At 47.3% G+C, this 17,851-nt stretch overlaps 1 protein-coding gene across 1 annotated transcript in view; it reads right to left on the bottom strand.

Annotated features, from left to right (window-relative positions):
* The window catches only part of FSTL1 (follistatin like 1), a 54,609-nt gene that overhangs the window by 3,252 nt on the left and 33,506 nt on the right, over positions 1–17,851 (bottom strand). The window contains exons 3-10 of the mRNA XM_030462281.1: positions 10,532–10,636; positions 9,237–9,366; positions 8,118–8,150; positions 6,406–6,536; positions 3,610–3,728; positions 2,772–2,884; positions 1,447–1,557; positions 56–153 (exon numbers count right to left, since the gene is read on the bottom strand). Coding sequence (XP_030318141.1) covers positions 56–153; positions 1,447–1,557; positions 2,772–2,884; positions 3,610–3,728; positions 6,406–6,536; positions 8,118–8,150; positions 9,237–9,366; positions 10,532–10,636 — 840 coding nt within the window. The remainder of the gene's footprint in view (positions 1–55; positions 154–1,446; positions 1,558–2,771; positions 2,885–3,609; positions 3,729–6,405; positions 6,537–8,117; positions 8,151–9,236; positions 9,367–10,531; positions 10,637–17,851) is intronic.

Here is a 17,851-nt window from a genome sequence, read left to right as displayed (position 1 = left end):
TCTCTCTAGCAAGGAGAGACTCTGTGCAAGCACACCTTCCCAGCCTCATGCTAACCTGATGCTTCTGCAGTTCCTGAACGTATCTAGCCAGCTCCTCCTCAGTCAAGTCTTGATCAGGTCGCTGTCGCTGAGCAGGCACCTTCCCATTCTTGCCTGTAAACAGAAATGGAGTTCAGCATTACCAGGAATGGGGGATGAAAATTTCAGAAGCTGAACCACAGAGAACAAAAAGAGGTAGGTCAGCCACAGCATACCTGAAGCTTAGGAAATTTTTGATAAAAGAAGGTATGGGCTGGCTTCTAAGAAAAAGAATGGACCTTATGGCTGCCTGGGACTTCAGAACCTGGCTATTCAGTCTGATCCTGTCTCTCCCTCCCACGTAACAAATAAAAAAACCACAAGGAAGAGGCTGCATATGCTTTAAAAGAAGCACTTCTAATTAGTTCAAATATATTGAAGGGAATAAATGGAAGCTCAGTGCTATCCAAGTACAATAACTGATGCTTAATGAAGAGGTAATTTTGCTCAGTGGAGATGCAACTTGCTGATGTAATGTGATCTGGTTCTCTGGTTTCATTATCTCTCTAACAATAGCCTCTGGGCCCTCTGCTGCTCTGACATGGGCAAAAAGTCAACAAATTATTGTGCCATTGCATACTTCTGCCATGGATGCAAGGAATCAGGTGCTGCACAGCAACTTTGAAGGTTGTTTCTGGGGAGGCAGCAAAGAGAGTCTCTTGTTTGGTTGCTTAACCTCTGAGACCAACCCACAGCTCCATTAGTATTACAGTTATCTGTTCTGAGGTGAGTTCCTGCTGCCACAGGCAAGTCTGGGCTGAGGCAGTCCTGAAGCCTCTGCTGCAGAAGGCCATATAAACATGAAAAAAACTCATACTTTCTGCTGTTCCACTCTCTCCTTCATCTTCCCAAGCTAGTGGCTGTAGTTCTGAACTAACAAACTGCTGACAGCTCCTGCACAGCACTGGAAACTAAGCTCATATTAAGTCCTGGTTTCTAGGGAAGGAAGCCAAAAAAGTGCAGCACAGTGCCGAGAGGGCGGATGTGGCTCCTTGAAAAGGATCCATACATTTCCCAAGACAGGGGAAAGCTGGCTTTCCACTGGCCCTGGACTGCTGGTGAGAAGGCAAAACAGAGCTGTTGTTCACAACCCCACCATGACTTCCCTCAACTGTAACACGGCTGCAAAAGTTTAAAAGGGACCTTCCAAAGGAATAACAGGCAGACCAAAAATCCTGTGTTACTATGAACACAGGATGAACTCCCTTCATCTCCCTCACCTTCATTTTCTCTTACTTCTACAGCTTGCATAGCAGGAAGCTAAAATGCTTTCTTGACATTACTAAGTGGAGTTTACTAGCTCCTCTCTGGGGCAATCCCCTTTTGTACAAACCCAAATACAATAATTGTCTGCAGGGCATTACGGACCCTCACACGTCATTGCGGTGCACACCCAGTTCCCACAGGCACAGACACAGCGGTTGCATTCCACCTGGGTCTCTGCTCCATCCTCGTAGCTTTCATCTTCCAGGGCACACTCTGGAGAGGCACAAAATAAGGGCAGTGGCTTTGAGAACGCAAGCAGGCTAAAGGCAACAAATTTTGGAGATGCTTTGAGGGAGAAGAGGTAGGTTCACAGTTTTGGAGGAGGCCTTCCTTCCCCAAACCAACGAAACTTTCATAATGACTAAAACATTCATGCTGAATTTGGTTTGTGAAACCAGCCAAAAAGTAATTTGGGAAAGTCAAACACTTCATTCTGCTTCCTCAAAAGAATGCATTTCTCATTTCAAAATGAAATCTCTATATTGGATTTGTTTGAATTTCCTAATCTGTTATACATAGAAGAGTATAACCAAAGTGAAAGTTTTTATTACTCTGAAACAACTCCTGTTACAGGTGCAGAGTAGTTGGGGAAATTATTTGTGTACTTGATGTTGCCCTGAGGAATAATTAAAAAAAAAAAAAAAAGAAAAGGGAAAAAAAGTTTCCCATAGCTCAGCTGTGTTTGAGTTGAGGCCCCCAAAGAACTCATGAGCCCATATGGTATTAAGTGAAAACCAGCTGATGATATTTGCCAGGGAATGTGCAGCATCCCCAGCTTCCCACTGAAACAGACAACAGAGGGTTCAGCTTAATACTTCCTAAGAAGCATAGAATCATGGCCTCTGGCTCCTCCTTGGTCCCACCATGGTGGGATGTAAATCTAGCACCTTTGGACCAGAACTTCCTGAGGAGACAATTAGATGAATGGCTAGGCACACCTGGTCAGCAGAAAACTAAGCTGCTTCCATGTGAACTGTAGCACTAAGCAGGATTTGGAAGAATAGTGAACTCTGAGATGTCCATTGGGGGAGGGTTATGTGTGTGTCCCTGGGTGAATGTCAGAGCATAGCAGACTTTGGTCTGGTCTGATTTTCTTAAGTTGTCTGGACACAAACTCTTCACATGATTTATCTCTGCACTGTTAAATACGTCTTGTTCTTCCAAGCATACCATGTCCATTTGACCTAAGCCCTTGCTTCTAAAATCCGAATTTATTTCATCAGAAGAGTTGCAGGAACTCTGGGACAGAAAAAAGCAGTTCTTCTGAGAACGCTGGGACAAAGGGTACTGTTGGGTGGGAGGTAGAAATACAAAAACACTATTTCTGGGAGTGAAGTTACAGCATCCTATGTCTGGCTCACAGCTGATCTCTTTCATCCCTTCCCAGGACTCCTCTGGTTGCCCAACATAAGTAAGGAGGTTCCTACTTTTCTCTGGTGGGTTGAAGGATGGGCTGAGGCACTTGAGAAATTCATTGAAGCTGAGTTTCCAGTCGGCATTTTCATCTGATAGTTCAATCAGGGCATCTACACAGAGTCCCCTGAAATAAAACACAGTGGTGTGATCTGCAAAGGGCTGTACCAGGCAGGTCCCTGCTCTACCAGCTTAAAAATTCAGATGAATAAACCCAGTAATAGCTAGGAAGGCTCTGAGATGCCTGGCAGAACTGGCTTCTCTAAGGAAACCTCACTGCATATAGACAAAAGAAAATCAGACACAAAATACTTTCTTGACTGATGAATGGTAGTGAAGAGAGGAGATACTCAGAACAGCAGGATTAGCACCCTGTTGACATCTACATGCTGCCACACGAGTACAGATGCAAGCAAGGCCTAACCACAAGCAGTCCATTCTCCTCATTGACTCACACATAGTGGCACGCATGCAGAAAAATGGAAACCTCTCAGACCACATTTTCATGCAATGCTTGCACCAGCTCCAACTGCAGGCTGCCCATAAACTGGGTTTTCCTACTGTCTTTCTTGCACTGTACCCAGCTACCAGGTGAAAGCTGAGTGAAGTCCACCGCAAAGTTAATTTATTAGAAAATATAAAAGACAACAGATTTTCTGACACGCAACTCACCTTCTGGCTGCACAGAAGGAGTGGGATTGCTCCCCATGGTGGTGAGAAGCCACTTCATACACAGTTATCTTTGTTAGTGCAAGCCCTACATGATATTTTCCATGAGTGGATTTTAATGCCCCCTTCTACCACAGCTGCCCCGTCTGGCCTCCCCCATCTGGCATCCTGTGCTCTGCCCACCTGAGCAGCTTGTTGGTCTCCTGGTCCATGTATGTTGTGATGTTGACAGCAGTCTCATTCTGCTCCACAAATTTCAGGAATTCAGTGGAGTCCAAGCGAGAATCGCCATCATCAAAGCTCTGTCAGGAAAGATGGGAATTTGTGAGAGGTTCTCATTTATCAGTTCAGGGTACCCCTTCCTTCTTTCTCTTCCATATGTCATTATTGTTTTTAAAGCTTTAGGGGAACAGGTGGCATCATCCCTGTTTTGCACAAAGAACAGAGGCTCAGAGAGAAACAGCAAAATAACCATTCTATCATCAGAACTGGGAGACACCATTTTCACTTTTTTCTCACCAGTAAGCTACACTGCCTCTTCTTCACCTCCTGCTGCTTGATTTATGGCTCTAACCCCACTTCTCCTCTTTGTTCCTGCCAGCTCTTAGTCTTTTTATATACCTCCTGCCTTAAGGCAGACCAGTTGCATTCAAGGTGTCAGCTTTCCAATACACATAAAACCAAAGCTGTGCCTGGACTGTGACAATGACAAAAGGGAAAATCATAGGAAGCGATTTTCCGCTGATCCCAAAGAAGTTACAATTTAATGTAACAGCACAAGGCCTCTCCACCATCTTCTTAAGGTCCTGACAGGACTCCTGAAGAGCGGAATTTTTAGCCCTGAAATCCTAGCTGTGCTACCAAAGAATAAATTGCATTTTGCCTTTCTGTTTGGAGATGTCATATTACAGTGCTGAGCACCTGACAGGAACTGCTGGGCCCCCTCAGAGACAGCTGTATTGCAGGGAGGGGAAAATGAATTCTGCAGACTGCTGCTGGCTAATTTTTGATGTGACTTGGGGCAGGTCACTGTGTCACCTCGTGCAGCTCTTCCAGAAATGCTGGAGGACACACTGCCTGTTATTACCTCTGTTTTGGTTCAGGAGAAACCTGCAGGGCTAGGAGAACGACTCTGTGCACTGTGGCTTTTATATAATTGTTCCGCTAACATATTTTGACTTCTACTGGACTTTGAAGCCTCTTGTCCTGCTGTTTCTTGTGAAAGTGGCTACAGTTCATTTAATGACTGAGACTCAGTTAATCTAGTTTTCTTGCCTTAAAATGCTGTGGTATGCATTTATGTGTTCCCCCAGAGACCTTTCAAAGCTGAGCAGCTTTCCACTACTGGCCTCACTCTTCTTGAAATAAAGTCCTTCAAGGTCAAGGCCTGTGTGATACACTACCCATATCCACACAAGTTAGGCTTCCAGGAAGGGAATGAGTTAATGCCACATCTACAAATCTCCTTATCAAGGAGAAAAGGGAAAAGTTTCATGCCATCTTTGTCTTTATTACCTGCAAGAGCAGGAATCAGGCCATTTCTCCAGCTGGCATGTGAAGCCTTGGTGCTGGGCACAGTAGAACTCCTCCAGTGACAGAGAAGCCTCACTGGTGAAACAAATTTGCCTGTGTTTGAACCCATTTTATTTGCTTTGCTTGTATGTCTCTCAAGCTGACCCAAGGTCTGAATTCTGCTTTAAAAGTATTTCAAAGCTTCAAGGCTTTTTGATATGGTGTACTACCACTTGGCAGAGAAGGAAACATTCCCTTTGTTCTGAAAAAAGGTATGGATTTGTAATGGAAACTTTCAACCACTTGTGCCTGGGATCAGCACTCTAGAAAAAGAGGGACAATAAAGAAGCACAAGTCTGTCTGCCTCTGAGCTTTGGCCAAGGGATTTCACCAGCACTCTGAGAGCCATGAGGCTGGCAGGGGGTACTGAGCCATGTGTGGTAGCCATGGAGCAAGCCTGTGGGTGGCTCATGCATTTCAACAAAGTTCATGGCCTGGGGAAGCTCTCTGAAAAGGCAGCTGGGGGACAGCACATTGCCTTGGGGAGGGACCATGCATCTCCCCTCTTCAGCATGTTGTAGCTTTTGGGTGCTGGCAAGCACCAGCAGGGCTGCCCAAGGCAATTCCACAAAAGGAGCAGCAATAATGAGGAGAGAGGCAAAGATGCTCTCTGGAGCCAGGGGACCAACTCCTCTGTCTCACCAGGGGGTGCCATTGCCATGGCAAATTTTCTTGCAGCTCTAATTCCTGTCAGGCACTGTTAATCTCCCAGTGCTAACAGCTTATGTTTTAAACACTATCCCTCTTTCCCCACCTGCTCTTCCAGCTCCATCCTGAATGCTTTGAAGTCTTTATCAGGAGCTGGGCATGAGGGGGAAGGCTGCAGCAGTGCATGTGGCAGAGGCATGGGAGAACCATGTGATCTGATGGGTATAAAAGGGGGTGGGCTGAGGGATGGACTTAACCCGGAGGAGGGAAGAGGAAAGGGATTATTGCAGGGCCTGATACTCAAGGGTGACTACTCTCTCTGAAGAACAATAGGGACCTGCCAGCTCTCATCCACAACTGAGCTGTTCTCCTTGCATGCAAATATTCACCTTGAAGCCCCCAAGTGTCCCCTATTCCCATCTCTTGCCCCGGCTTCCTGCTCCTACCTTCACGTCCAGCACTTTGAGCTACCTTTTATCCTCTGGCTATCTTTCAACCCCTAAAATCAGCCCTTCTCGCCCTGTCACAGGCACACTTGGCCTACCCTCCTCTTCTGCCCCCGGGTAGGTCAGATCCCAAGGGATGCTCTGGGTCTGGGCTGTCGGGTAGCCATGTCAGTGGCTCTGATGTTGTAGGATGTAATAGACCTCTCTGTGAGCCCATCACATGCTGAAGCCTCTTGGGTGGGGGCATGGCAGCTTTGCAGTGAGAAGGCAAGAAATATTCTCTGGCCTCTGAGGAAACCTCTGCTCTACTTGCCTTGAAATACTTGTCCAGTACTTCGCTGTAGTTGCTCCCCTTGGAAAACCAGCCATCTGGGATAATTTCAGCTTCCAGCCACTGGATGACACGGCGACGAAGCTCATCCCTGTCTGACTGGTAGCAGACAACTGTAACAGGAGAAGGTGTAGCAAAAGGAAAAGCAAGGATGAGAGAAATTAGGTTGACAGGGAGACCACAGAGAGAAGACTGGAAATAATAGCCAGCCAGCCAGTCCTGATGGCAGTTCACAGGCCCCTCTGTCCTTGGAGATGTGCCACCTCCAGATCAAAGCAGAAGTGCCATCTGCTGAACAGCGAATGGGCTGTGGGTGACACCATGTGGCAAGACCAGAAAATGACACTACTGCCAAAGCTCTTCTGCATTCCCATCCCCAAAGCTTGTGGAAGAACAACCCAGAGCTGACTCATTTTGGTGTGAGAAGTCCCCAGAATAAGAGAGGAAGGTGCCTGACAGTATTCCCAGGCTTCAACCCTCAAGTAGCAAAACGCCTATCCTTTGCAAGGGCAAAAACTACACTGAACAAGTCTTTCTACCATGCTGCCCCCAAGACTCATATTTTTAGGCCCTATTATCTCAGGAGATTGTTTCTTCAAAGCCCTGACTTGTCCACTCTGATTGGAAACGAGAGGAGGTCAAGTTGGGCTCGTTCACCATGCTTTCCACAGTCACAGGTTTCTCTAGGTGGATACCACTTTGTGTGCCAGTACCAAACTGTGCCTTGAGAAGCAAAACTGAAAGCCAAGCTCTTCCATGAGCTGTCACACCCGCCTAGAGGTCAATGGAGCCAGAAGGGGAATCAGTGTGCGTTCATGTCACTTACACACACTAAGGATCTCCTTCTGAATCCAGTGACTACAGTCACAACCAGACAGATGCAAAAAGAAAAAGGAAACCTGTAAGGATTCCATGTTTAATTTTGAACTTCCTTAAAATGGCTTTAAAGTTGTGGCAACACTCTGAGGTGGTCCTTTCCCTTAAGCTTGTACAAGGGTTTGCTCCCATCTGTCCTAGGAAGCTGAAGTTGATGATTACACAGCTCCGGCACCTAGAGGCTATGGATGGAAAAAGGGTCCATTGATGCAGCACAGGCCACGGCCCCAAAATCCACAGTTTAAGTACATAAGGCAAGGCATGAAGGGAGAAACCAGGCACAGGGAATCAGAGAATTGTTAGCTACTGGGAGAGATGGTTCAACTGTACCTCCTGATTCCCATGACAATGCCCCATTCACTACATGGTAGTGCCTCTGTCCCTGCAGCCATCAGTTACGTCTCTCCTGAAGTCTCCTTTCAAAACAGGGCTCTTGTAACTGAGGACATAGGTCCACAGTTATTGCGCCTTAGATCCCCTATGAACTATGAAACAGAGTCTACCCTCTATCTGGGTGACAAACACAGCTTGTGTCCCAAGGGGCAAAATGGGTTTCCTTGCACCTTGTGCATGCTCATGGTTCCTGAAACATCTAAGCACAGTGAAGAGCCCAGGAGATGTGTGAGTTCTGAAGGGTCTCCTAGGATTAAAGAGCTAGGCAATTAGATTTTAACTGATTCTTCAACTCAGACTCTTCTACAGCCAGTGCAGAAGTATGAATTTTACAGAGCTGTGTAACTTCCCCAGCAGACCTTCCTCCCCATCTCTTTTCCCAAATTCATACAGAGGCCCCAGTCAGAAAGGAGACAGCTTCTTACCTGGGCTTGCAGCTGGATTCTCAGACTTTTTCTCTGTTAATGGGAAGACAGAAGAGGACATTTATGATGCAAAATTAAGTAATATGCACCTTTTCCCACTCTGGGTGCCACTTGGGCAAGAACCTGGGAGTCTTTGGAAACACAAGGGCCATGTATTAAGGGACTAGAACATCTGTCACCCTCAGGGGAAACTGAAAACTGTTTGGCCTTAAGAGAAGGCTCAGGGGCAATATCATCAATGTTTATAAATCTGATTCAATAGGATGAAGCTGGACTCTTCTCCATGATGTCCAGTGCCACTGTTGAGGCAAAATCCATACTCCTAAAGTCTCTTGAGGACCCCTTTGAACACAGAAGGTAGTATGGGCTATTGGGGGTGTCTCCTGAGACCCAGATCTTTTCCAGCAGGAAGACTGAGACACCTGCTTGGCTGAATCTATGAACTCAGAGAGAGGCAGGCAAGTCCAAGAAGTTGCCCTGCTTTCCTGACTACCCCACTCCCAGCAACTGAGGGAGACAGTAGCTCAAAGATCCCACCACAACCAAGATGTCAGGGTCCTGAGTGCAGTAATAAGGGTCTGAATGGCCCTGCCAATTCCACCTAGGGCTTCCATTTCCACTCTCTACCCATGAAGCCCAGGAGCTCCGCTTCAGATGATGTCTCAGCTCATAGTCCTTGTCTGGGATTATGCTTCCCTGTCTTCAGCTCTGTTACAACCATTCTTGTACCTGCCATAGACCCTGTTGATCTAGGCCCTGCCCTGGTGACCATCTTTCCACTTTGATCTCAAACTTGCTATAGACTGCATCAACATGGACTTGTCTGGCAATTACTGACCAGTCCTCAATCCTGGTCGTTACCATGACTAGAAGTGATCCTGACCTGATTGCATGGCTTGACTTCAGGCCTACTTTGTCACCACAAGCTTGACTGGTGATATGGACTCTTGGTTTAACCTGGCTATTGTTCCTAGGCTTACCCTGTTTACTCTACTCTGCAGCTGTAATACAGGCTCCTGCCAGTATTACCTCTGTCTTTCCTTGTTATCATGCTTGGCTCCTGGCTCTCCCTCCCTCTAAGAGCAGACATCTCTCATCATTCCCTGACAACAAGGTTACCTTTACAGTGGCCATCATAATCCACCTGGATCTTGGAGCCAGTGAGGCAGGCATCACGGTGCAGCTCACAGTGGTTCAGGTATGTCTTGCCATTGCTACCACACACAGGCCTCTTGTGAGGTTTGCATTTCTGTGAGAGAATCAAAAAAGACAGCATTTTACCTGCCTTTTTGGCAGCTGAGTCACAGCATCAGCCTGGCTCAGGAGAAGCTTTTGGCACAGCTCTCTTGGCTCAAAAGGTGTTTGGAGCAGGTTGAACCCACCCATCACCACCCCAGAAAAACCTGCATGGCAAAGTCTGTGGGTGTGGGTTGAAAGACTTCACTTTGTCCCAACCTCTATCACCACCATGACAACAGGAGCCTTTCTGAAAGCAGAGCCCAGCAAAGAAATCTGTGCCTGGCATAAATATTGCCCAGAGGTTTTTCTATGAATCTCTTATCTGCACCTCTGCTTACTCAGCTCTGCTACATCTCTTTGTAGACTCTGCTCATCCTTTCTGCAACCAAGTGCAGAAGAAGCCATCAACCACAAGCAAACAGTGCAGCTTACAGGAGAGGAAGTGTTTGCTAGTGTCACTGTTCAGGCTGTGGGCTTCTTTCTCATGTCCCTGTCTGGCCAAGCCTACCCAGAGTGACAGACTTGCTTTCTGCTAATGGGGCATTTCATTCCCCAGTGCTTGGGCTGCAGGCTCTGAGGGAAATGGGAACAGAGCCACATGCCATTCCTGGGAGCCAGGCAGGAATGGTCTGAAAACATGGGGCTGAGCAGAGTAGGGAGACATTGTGTCTGTACAGCTAAGCAAGACTCTTCTAATCATCTCTGGCTCCCTGCTGGATGGAGCTATTCATCCTCACAGCACTCTACCACAATTATATCCATTTTACAAAAGCTGATTTTTAGTAGGGTGCTTGTAACCTCCTCAAGCAAGACAAAAGTGAGGGCAGGCTGTCTTGGAGCTTGCAGACCACGCCCTGGAGTGCCCTCCACAGCCAGCTGTATCAATTCCCTACTGGCTTTCCCAACAAAAGACCTCCAGCCAAGTCCCATGTGTGTGAAAAGAACCCCCAGGCAGCTGTGTGAGTAGCACAGCTGCAATCCTAGACAGTATCTACCCTACAGGGCTCTTCCACCATACTGTGAAGGGCCCTGCTGTTTGAAGAGCTGCTATGATTTGGAAGTTACTCCAAAACAGCCATAGCCTCATTCCATCATGGGATCCTTGCAGAATGCAACCCAACCAAGGGGTCCGGGCAACACCTGTCCCAGATGCAGAAGCTGTGCTGTCCCCTTACCTCAATGCAAAGGCAGGTTGGCTCTCCCTTCTCAGTCACTGCACACTCCCGCCCAGCTCCACAGAAAACATTGGCACATATCTTGGATTTGCTCCTTGGCTCCTCCTGCAAGATACAAAAGTAAGAGACACAATACATCAAATTACCTGGGAGAGCAGCAACATAACTTAAAAAAAAAAATAACACATTTAACTTGTACCAAAAAGCACCAGAGTGGTAAAGCACAGATTACAGAACAAGAGAGACATAACTGCAATAGATGGGACAGCTCAGACAATAGCAGGAGCAGACAAAAGAGCCAGGGCTACACCCCCAGCAATACAGGGCTTCCTTGAGGTTACTCTTGGAAAATCACCTGGGAGAACTGGAGAAAACAAGCAAGACAAAGTCCAGCACAAATGGCAATAATTATCTCAGGTTACAGGCTGAAGTCTTCAGAAAGTTTTCTATGAAGGATACGAAGCAGAAATATCTTTGCTTGAGACATTTAAGAAGAAAGGGAACATATCCCTGCAAAAAGGTGATACCAAACTGGCAGCAGAAATTGCCATCAGGCAACAGCTAAAGCCCTGTCACAAAAAAACTTCACAAAACTACATGACCCATTATCTTGCTTCCCCTGGTCAAGACTATATGCTTCAAGGGAAGAAAAACTGTCATAGATAATTATATGGTAACCTTCTCACAGAGAAAATGTCATCCTTGTCCCTGACAGCCAGCAGTTGACTTATGCCCTGTAGCACAATTTATTTGCTTTACAGTTAGCTCACAGCCAAAGTCACCACAAGTATTCTTCTAACTGTCAAATCCTTCTTTTTGAGTCCCAACTGCATTCCTGAACTGAGGACACCTAAGCAGGGAAGACTTTCATGGTTTTATCATCTTTTCAATAAAACCGTAATTTCCTTTTAGCAATTTAATGCCTTTTTTCTCTTAGACATTTACAAGATAAGACAGGGGTTTAGACTTCAGAACCGCTGGTTTAATTCCCTGCTTTGTCACTAAATTCCTTTGTGACTCTCATTTCATCTAACATTTCCCACCCATACATTACCTGCGTCAGGCTGACTTCCTCAACAGTTTTATATGAGAGACAGAAGACTGAAGAATGTAAAATAATCGGTGGGATAGGTCAAATCACATCTACTATGACTCTTCTCTCTAATACACAAAGGTTTTTCTATGTTCAATCTGAGCATTATTCTTAACCTCTACATTTTTGTGGTATCTTTGTACCTCCACCATATACGTCTGAAAGTAGGTGATGAAAAAGGAGCAGAATTTGCCTGAGAAGCAAGCATTATTGATATATATGACAAATGCTGAGCATATTTTACTCCTGTTGCTTCTTTTTCCTGATTTTCTTTTGGTGGTGTTGTTTTGCTTTTAAACCACAGTTTCAGTGCGTTGCTGTCTTTACTGAATAGCTCACAGTGACAGTCAGATCATTTTCTGAGTAACCTTGCCCTGGCCTTCAGAATAATTTGTCTGGGGACAACTGTACAGTCATAAAGCCCAAGAAGGTCTTTTCAAAGCATTTGCAGGATTCCTTCCAGGTTTGTATGATGACAAACACCTTTCCTACTCTCTGCAAATGTTCCTATCTCACTGCTTAACTTGTAAAAAATACAGTATTCAGACACACCAGCCCTGCTCAGAAACATACACAATGTCCTGAATCTGCTTGCTCCATAAAGACTGCCTGTTATCCTTCCTCTGCTCCTTCATCCTCCTTTTGCATATCATTTCTGAGCTATGAAAGACAGTCTGCCCCTTCTGCTGCATCCACCCCTTTCCACATTCTTCCTCGTGGAGGGCTGGGATAACTGACCTAGGTGCTACATGAGGGGGGATGTAGCAACACAATTGCTTCCCCACACAAAACAACCTCACAATAAACGAGGGCAGGAAAGGAATAACCCATTTTGCAAGAAGCACAAAGAAAAAAACCAAATTATCCTAGGCTGGAATCTGACTAGAGCATATAAGTGCCTTAAATGCCCAAAATGCACTGTAGACACCTAAGTGCTGATCCATTTTAAGGGGTTTGACAAGATGCCCATCCCTTCATTGACCAAAGAACAGGAAAAAACCCACATCTGACACAGTTCTGGACTGCCACTCACCAAGGTCTGTTATCCAGGTGCCTGGCAATAGATGGCAGTACTCTGCCTCTCCTTACCCATGGCCAGGCAAGACTGCCAGCAGCAAGCTCCCAGCAGTGCCCACTGATGCCAATCCCAGCTCTTGCCTCCTGTCCTGAGACTTCAGGCACTGCTACAGCCACAGCTGGTTTCAGGAGGTACCTGCTGAGATCGAGCTTGGGTTTCAAGACCCCTCTCCTCTCAACAGCTCACTGGAAACTATCCCTGCAACACAGACATCCTGGCCAAAGCTGTCTCCTTGTACTACCAGAGTCAGGATATCCTGCAGTTTTCCCACTGGGATGGACCTGTGGTGGGGATGCCGGCAGGGTGACACTGCCAGAACAGCCTGTGAGGATGATGTGCCTCTTGCCAAGACAGACAGCCATGCTATTCTGATTTTTCTTATTTGTCAAAGCAGGACAGTTTTGTGGTTGCTTCTTTGTTGCCATAAGCTGTCCTAGGCTGGCAGTAGGTTGGAGCTGGTTGCCATGTCCTAGCACAGCTCTCTCCACCCCAGGGGTTTGCCAAAGAAAAGAAGGAGTCAAGTTGCTCTGCCTGCCTGCCTGCCCGCCTGCCCTCTGAGTCTGGCATAGGGCTTCTCAGACCCAGTTTGCTTATCCTCCCTCCCAAGCAGCAGCATCTGTGGCAGCAGCTACGATGCTGCATGCACTTGCTCCACCTTTAATGAAAGCAGCTCTCAGCTTTCACCCCAGCTTCCTCAACCTCCTGGGTTCCCCATCCTTGCAGTGCTCACCCCACAAACCCTATACCTTCTCCATCTACAACCTACAAACCATAATGCCGCTTCTACTCACATGCCCCCTTCCCAAAATCCCTAAGACACTCACCCCCCTTTTCCACTCTGCACCTGTAACCTGACCCAGTTCAGCTGCTTTGCAGGTTGAGGTGCCTTCCCCTGCCAGGCACGGGCAGCTGCTGCTGCAGATCCTTCCTTCACCTCCTGCCAGAGACACAAAACACTTTCCTCCACCAGCCTGCACACAGGTGAAGTTAGCAGCTGCTACCACCACCACCTGGTATGACCACACACTTCTAAGGAGGGAGGTTCATGGCATATAGCAGGGTGGGAGCTCTCTCTAGCAGCTCCTGAAAACCTTCCCAGCAAATGCCCAAGTCTCCTGTGTGTAACTGGAATTGTAATGGACACAATGGTGGATGAATGGAAGATTAGGGTAGGGGTCTGCAAATGAGGCTCTATAATCTTCACTCCTAATTCTCTGGTGACCCCTCAGGTATTAGCAGCCAACTTAGTTTCTTGTGACAGATATTCTGACCTTACCCTGGGCTTTGTCCTGTTTACTCTTTATAAAGATTCATTTGCTGCCCTCGTGCTAGTAAGCAGGGATGGCAGCTGCCACTTCAGTATCAAACAGCTCATCCTTGCACCTACCATGTAAATGCCTGAGAATATGAACTGCAAAGGTTTAAATGCCACACACAAAGAAAAACTCCACAGTGTTTCAATGTCGTTGCCCTTAAATTAATTTCAGGATTTGAGGGCTAGAATTGCCATTTCTACACCACTTGCTCCCTGCAAGCTGCCATTGCCTTTTTTGTCACCATGGACTTGGGAAGTGTCATCATCACTGACAGCCTGCTCAGACAGGTGGAAGGGAAAGGGCAGGGAGTTGTTATTAATTGCTGCAGAGTGGCATTTACACCTCAAGCCATGACAAGGCAGTTCCTCTCTTCTGCCTCAGGTGCAACGCCCAAGCTCTCTCTGTTTGGGCAGTGCTTTTAATTACCCCTCTGCTATCCATTGAGTATGTGGGAAGGTATAAAAGCAGGGAGCATGAAGCCAGAGCAGAAGTGCCTGGCCTGTGAAGCACCTACCCTAGAACAGGGGCACTCCTGAATCTTCATGCTGTGACCTCTGCAGAGGCACAGCAACCTCCTCAGACATCTTCTTGGGGAAAGACCATGGAGAAAACTGCTACAGGCTCCCAGGCCAGAAACTTGGGGCAGCCAGGCAGCATCAGCATCATGTTTGCATAGCCCAGACTCTCTGCAGAAAGGGGACAGGGATGCACACCGCTTTTGGAGGCCTGGGAAGTGTAACCTCATGGATGAAGTGCTCTTGCATGTGAACGGGCAAGCACTGAGAAGACCTGAACTGACAGCACAGTGAGCCACAAGCACTGCTGCTGCCTCAGCTGTTGCTTCCTGGGGAGCCTGGAGGAAAAAGACATTTCCAAGGCGCCCCCGGGCAAGAAAGCCGGTGGCAGAGCGGAGGTGAGGAATCACCATGGTAACCGGCAACCCAGAGCCTCAAGGTTTTATCAAAAGATAAAATTAGGCAGCAGGAAAGGCTGCTTCTCATCTCTAGCAGCAACCAGCACTGAGGAGTGAGACCTCCAGGACAGCATAAGCCCTGATGTCAGGAGCATTTCCAAGCTTTGTGCGCAGATGTCCAGGACCCAGCACAGCACAAATGTGCCAGCATGTGTGGTACAGTCTGGGTCTGCAAGGAAACCTGAGGTCCTGCCAGTGCCTTGGCCTGTGCTGCCTTCCTAAGACTGCACCAAAACATGATGCAATGGGCCTTCACCACCTTGGCAGTGCCACCTAGAATGTTCTGTATGCCCACCCATGACTGTCTCTGAGCATGGAGTGCCCAGCAGAGATCATCTGCATGCCCTTGTGCCCCACTGCTTGCACAAACACACACATGTCTGCGTGTGTCTGAGAGCCCACCTGTGTCTTCAGCAAAATATATATGAGTGTCCACACGCACAGTTGAGAAGAGGCATCGTGGCTCCTTGGCTTTGCAAGGGAGTCTGCTCACTTTGGCTCTCCTTTGGCTGCTCCCTCCCTGCCTCATGCTAAGCCACAACTGCCTGGTGATATTTGGTGGACCTTCCCAAGAAGCCTGTGAAAGCTGAAAACATTAACAGACCAGAGGCAAAACACATCTGTAAGGAAGAACATGTTTCCACCTGCAGGGAAGAGCTGTGCAAAAAGCTGCACATCCAGAGTGCCCCACTGCCCGGAGGAAGCAGCAAGGACTTCAGCCATTATGCATGCTCTGGGAAACAGACTGTCCTTCTATGAGATGGGGAGATTGCTTTCTGCACATCCTTTCATACAAAATCTCCTCTTGGATATCTCAGCAAGTCTTTTTCTCAGCAGCTGATGCTGCACTGGAGAAATACGACCTGCCACAGTGCACCTACTGACATGAGTAAAAAGCTTTTCTGCTATCAGCAGCAACTGCAGGTCTTCCTGCTTTTTTGGCATCAGTTTGTGGAAATCCATAAAGTAACTTTACCCCTTATATAATGCTCTGTGCTATTTACTGTAAAATCCAGGTTCTGCGTTTTTGCCCTGCCTGAAGTACAAGGAAATCAAAGAGCTCTAGAGCTGTAGCAATGAAAACTCCTCTGAGAGGCAATCCCATGTATTACACAAACCTGAGAAACACACAGATAAGGCAAAACTAAAAGGCAGCAAAATTATATCTGGGGTTACAGGACTTGAACAGATACATCTCGGGGAAGGCAGCAGCAGAAGCTGGGAGTTTTCAGCTATAACCAGCACAATTCAAAATAGACTCCCTCCACACAGGGAGAAAAAAACTTTACAGCTGTTTATTTTCAGCCAGACCTCCTTATGTCTTCCTGTCCACATCCCTTTTTCCTGTTCCCTGCCATGAATGACACATGATTAGGGATATAAGGTGTCTTCCAATGTGCCAAGGTGATACCTGTAAACCATGTTGCCAGCACAATTTTTAAACTAACTCAACAACCATCCAGGAAACCTAGCACTTGGGGGCTGACCTGCTGGAGAGCAGTGTAGGTGAATGAGACCTGGGGGTCCTGGTAGACAAGAGGATGACCATGAGCCAGCAATGTGCCCTTGTGGCCAAGAAGGCCAATGGCATCCTGGGGTGCATTAGAAAGGGTGTGGTTAGTAGGTCAAGAGAGGTTCTCCTCCCCCTCTATTCTGCATTGGTGAGGCCACACCTGGAGTATTGTGTCCAGTTCTGGGCCCCTCAGTTCAAGAAGGACAGGGAAGTGCTTGAAAGAGTCCAGCGCAGAGCTACTAAGATGATTAAGGGAGTGGAACATCTCCCTTATGAGGAAAGGCTGAGGGAGCTGGGTCTCTTTAGTTTGGAGAAAAGGAGACTGAGGGGTGACCTCATCAATGTTTTCAAATATGTAAGGGGTGAGTGTCAGGGAGATGGAGTTAGGCTCTTCTCAGTGGTGACCAGTGATAGGACAAGGGGTAATGGGTGTAAATTGGAGCATAGGAGGTTCAAGTTGAATATTCAAAAAAATTTTTTTACTGTAAGGGTGACAGAGCCCTGGAACAGGCTGCCCAGGGGGGTCGTGGAGTCTCCTTCACTGGAGACATTCAAAACCCACCTGGACATGTTCCTATGCGAAGTGCTCTAGGTGGCCCTGCTCTGGCAGGGGGGATTGGACTAGGTGATCTTTCGAGGTCCCTTCCAACCCCTAGGATTCTATGATTCTATGATTCAATGTTTTTTTCTCAAAAAAAGAAGAAAGATTTGCAGGCACAAACCTCTAGATCAACAATGCAGAAAGCTAAGATGAGAAGTCACATCTCCTGACTCCCAAATCTCCCTTCTCTCCTGTTGTGGAGCCAGGAGAGAGAGAAATGCTGCCTTGTGCTACAATACCCAGAAAGAGAGGCCTGGACAGAGCAGGTCAGAGGGGTGAGGAAAACAGAGCAACGTGGGTACAGCCATGGCACTGAGAAAGCATTTGGCTCATGCATTTTGTCCCATTCACCCAAGTGAACCTCCAGGCAAAACAGCTCTTTTGGCAACATGCCCTCCCACAGAGGTCCAGGGAGAGCAGATCCCAGGTTTGCTAGAGTGCATGGCACAGGCAGGCAGCCTGTCACCTCCAGCCATTTGTTCCACTGGCTCTGGCAGCACATTTGTCCCCTTATTCTGGTCTGTGAGTGACAAGCAAAGTGTTCGTCCCTCACAGCAAACCTGACCTAATTCCTGTGGCAGCTCCCTGGATCCTCTGACATGCTGGTGTGATGGGGCAGAAATTTGGCAGCAGCGTAAACTGAGCAGATTAGCGTGAAACAAGCTGAAGTTGGGTTTGCCATAAATAGATGAGTGAGGCGAATGTTGTGATTTCTCCTGCTCAGGACTACTGCCTCAAGATATCTG

The sequence above is a fragment of the Calypte anna genome, chromosome 1, assembly GCF_003957555.1.
Source record: "Calypte anna isolate BGI_N300 chromosome 1, bCalAnn1_v1.p, whole genome shotgun sequence".
NCBI classification, from domain to species: Eukaryota; Metazoa; Chordata; class Aves; order Apodiformes; family Trochilidae; genus Calypte; species Calypte anna.
Note: the sequence above shows the minus strand (reverse complement) of the source record. Positions and strands in the feature narration are given on the sequence as shown.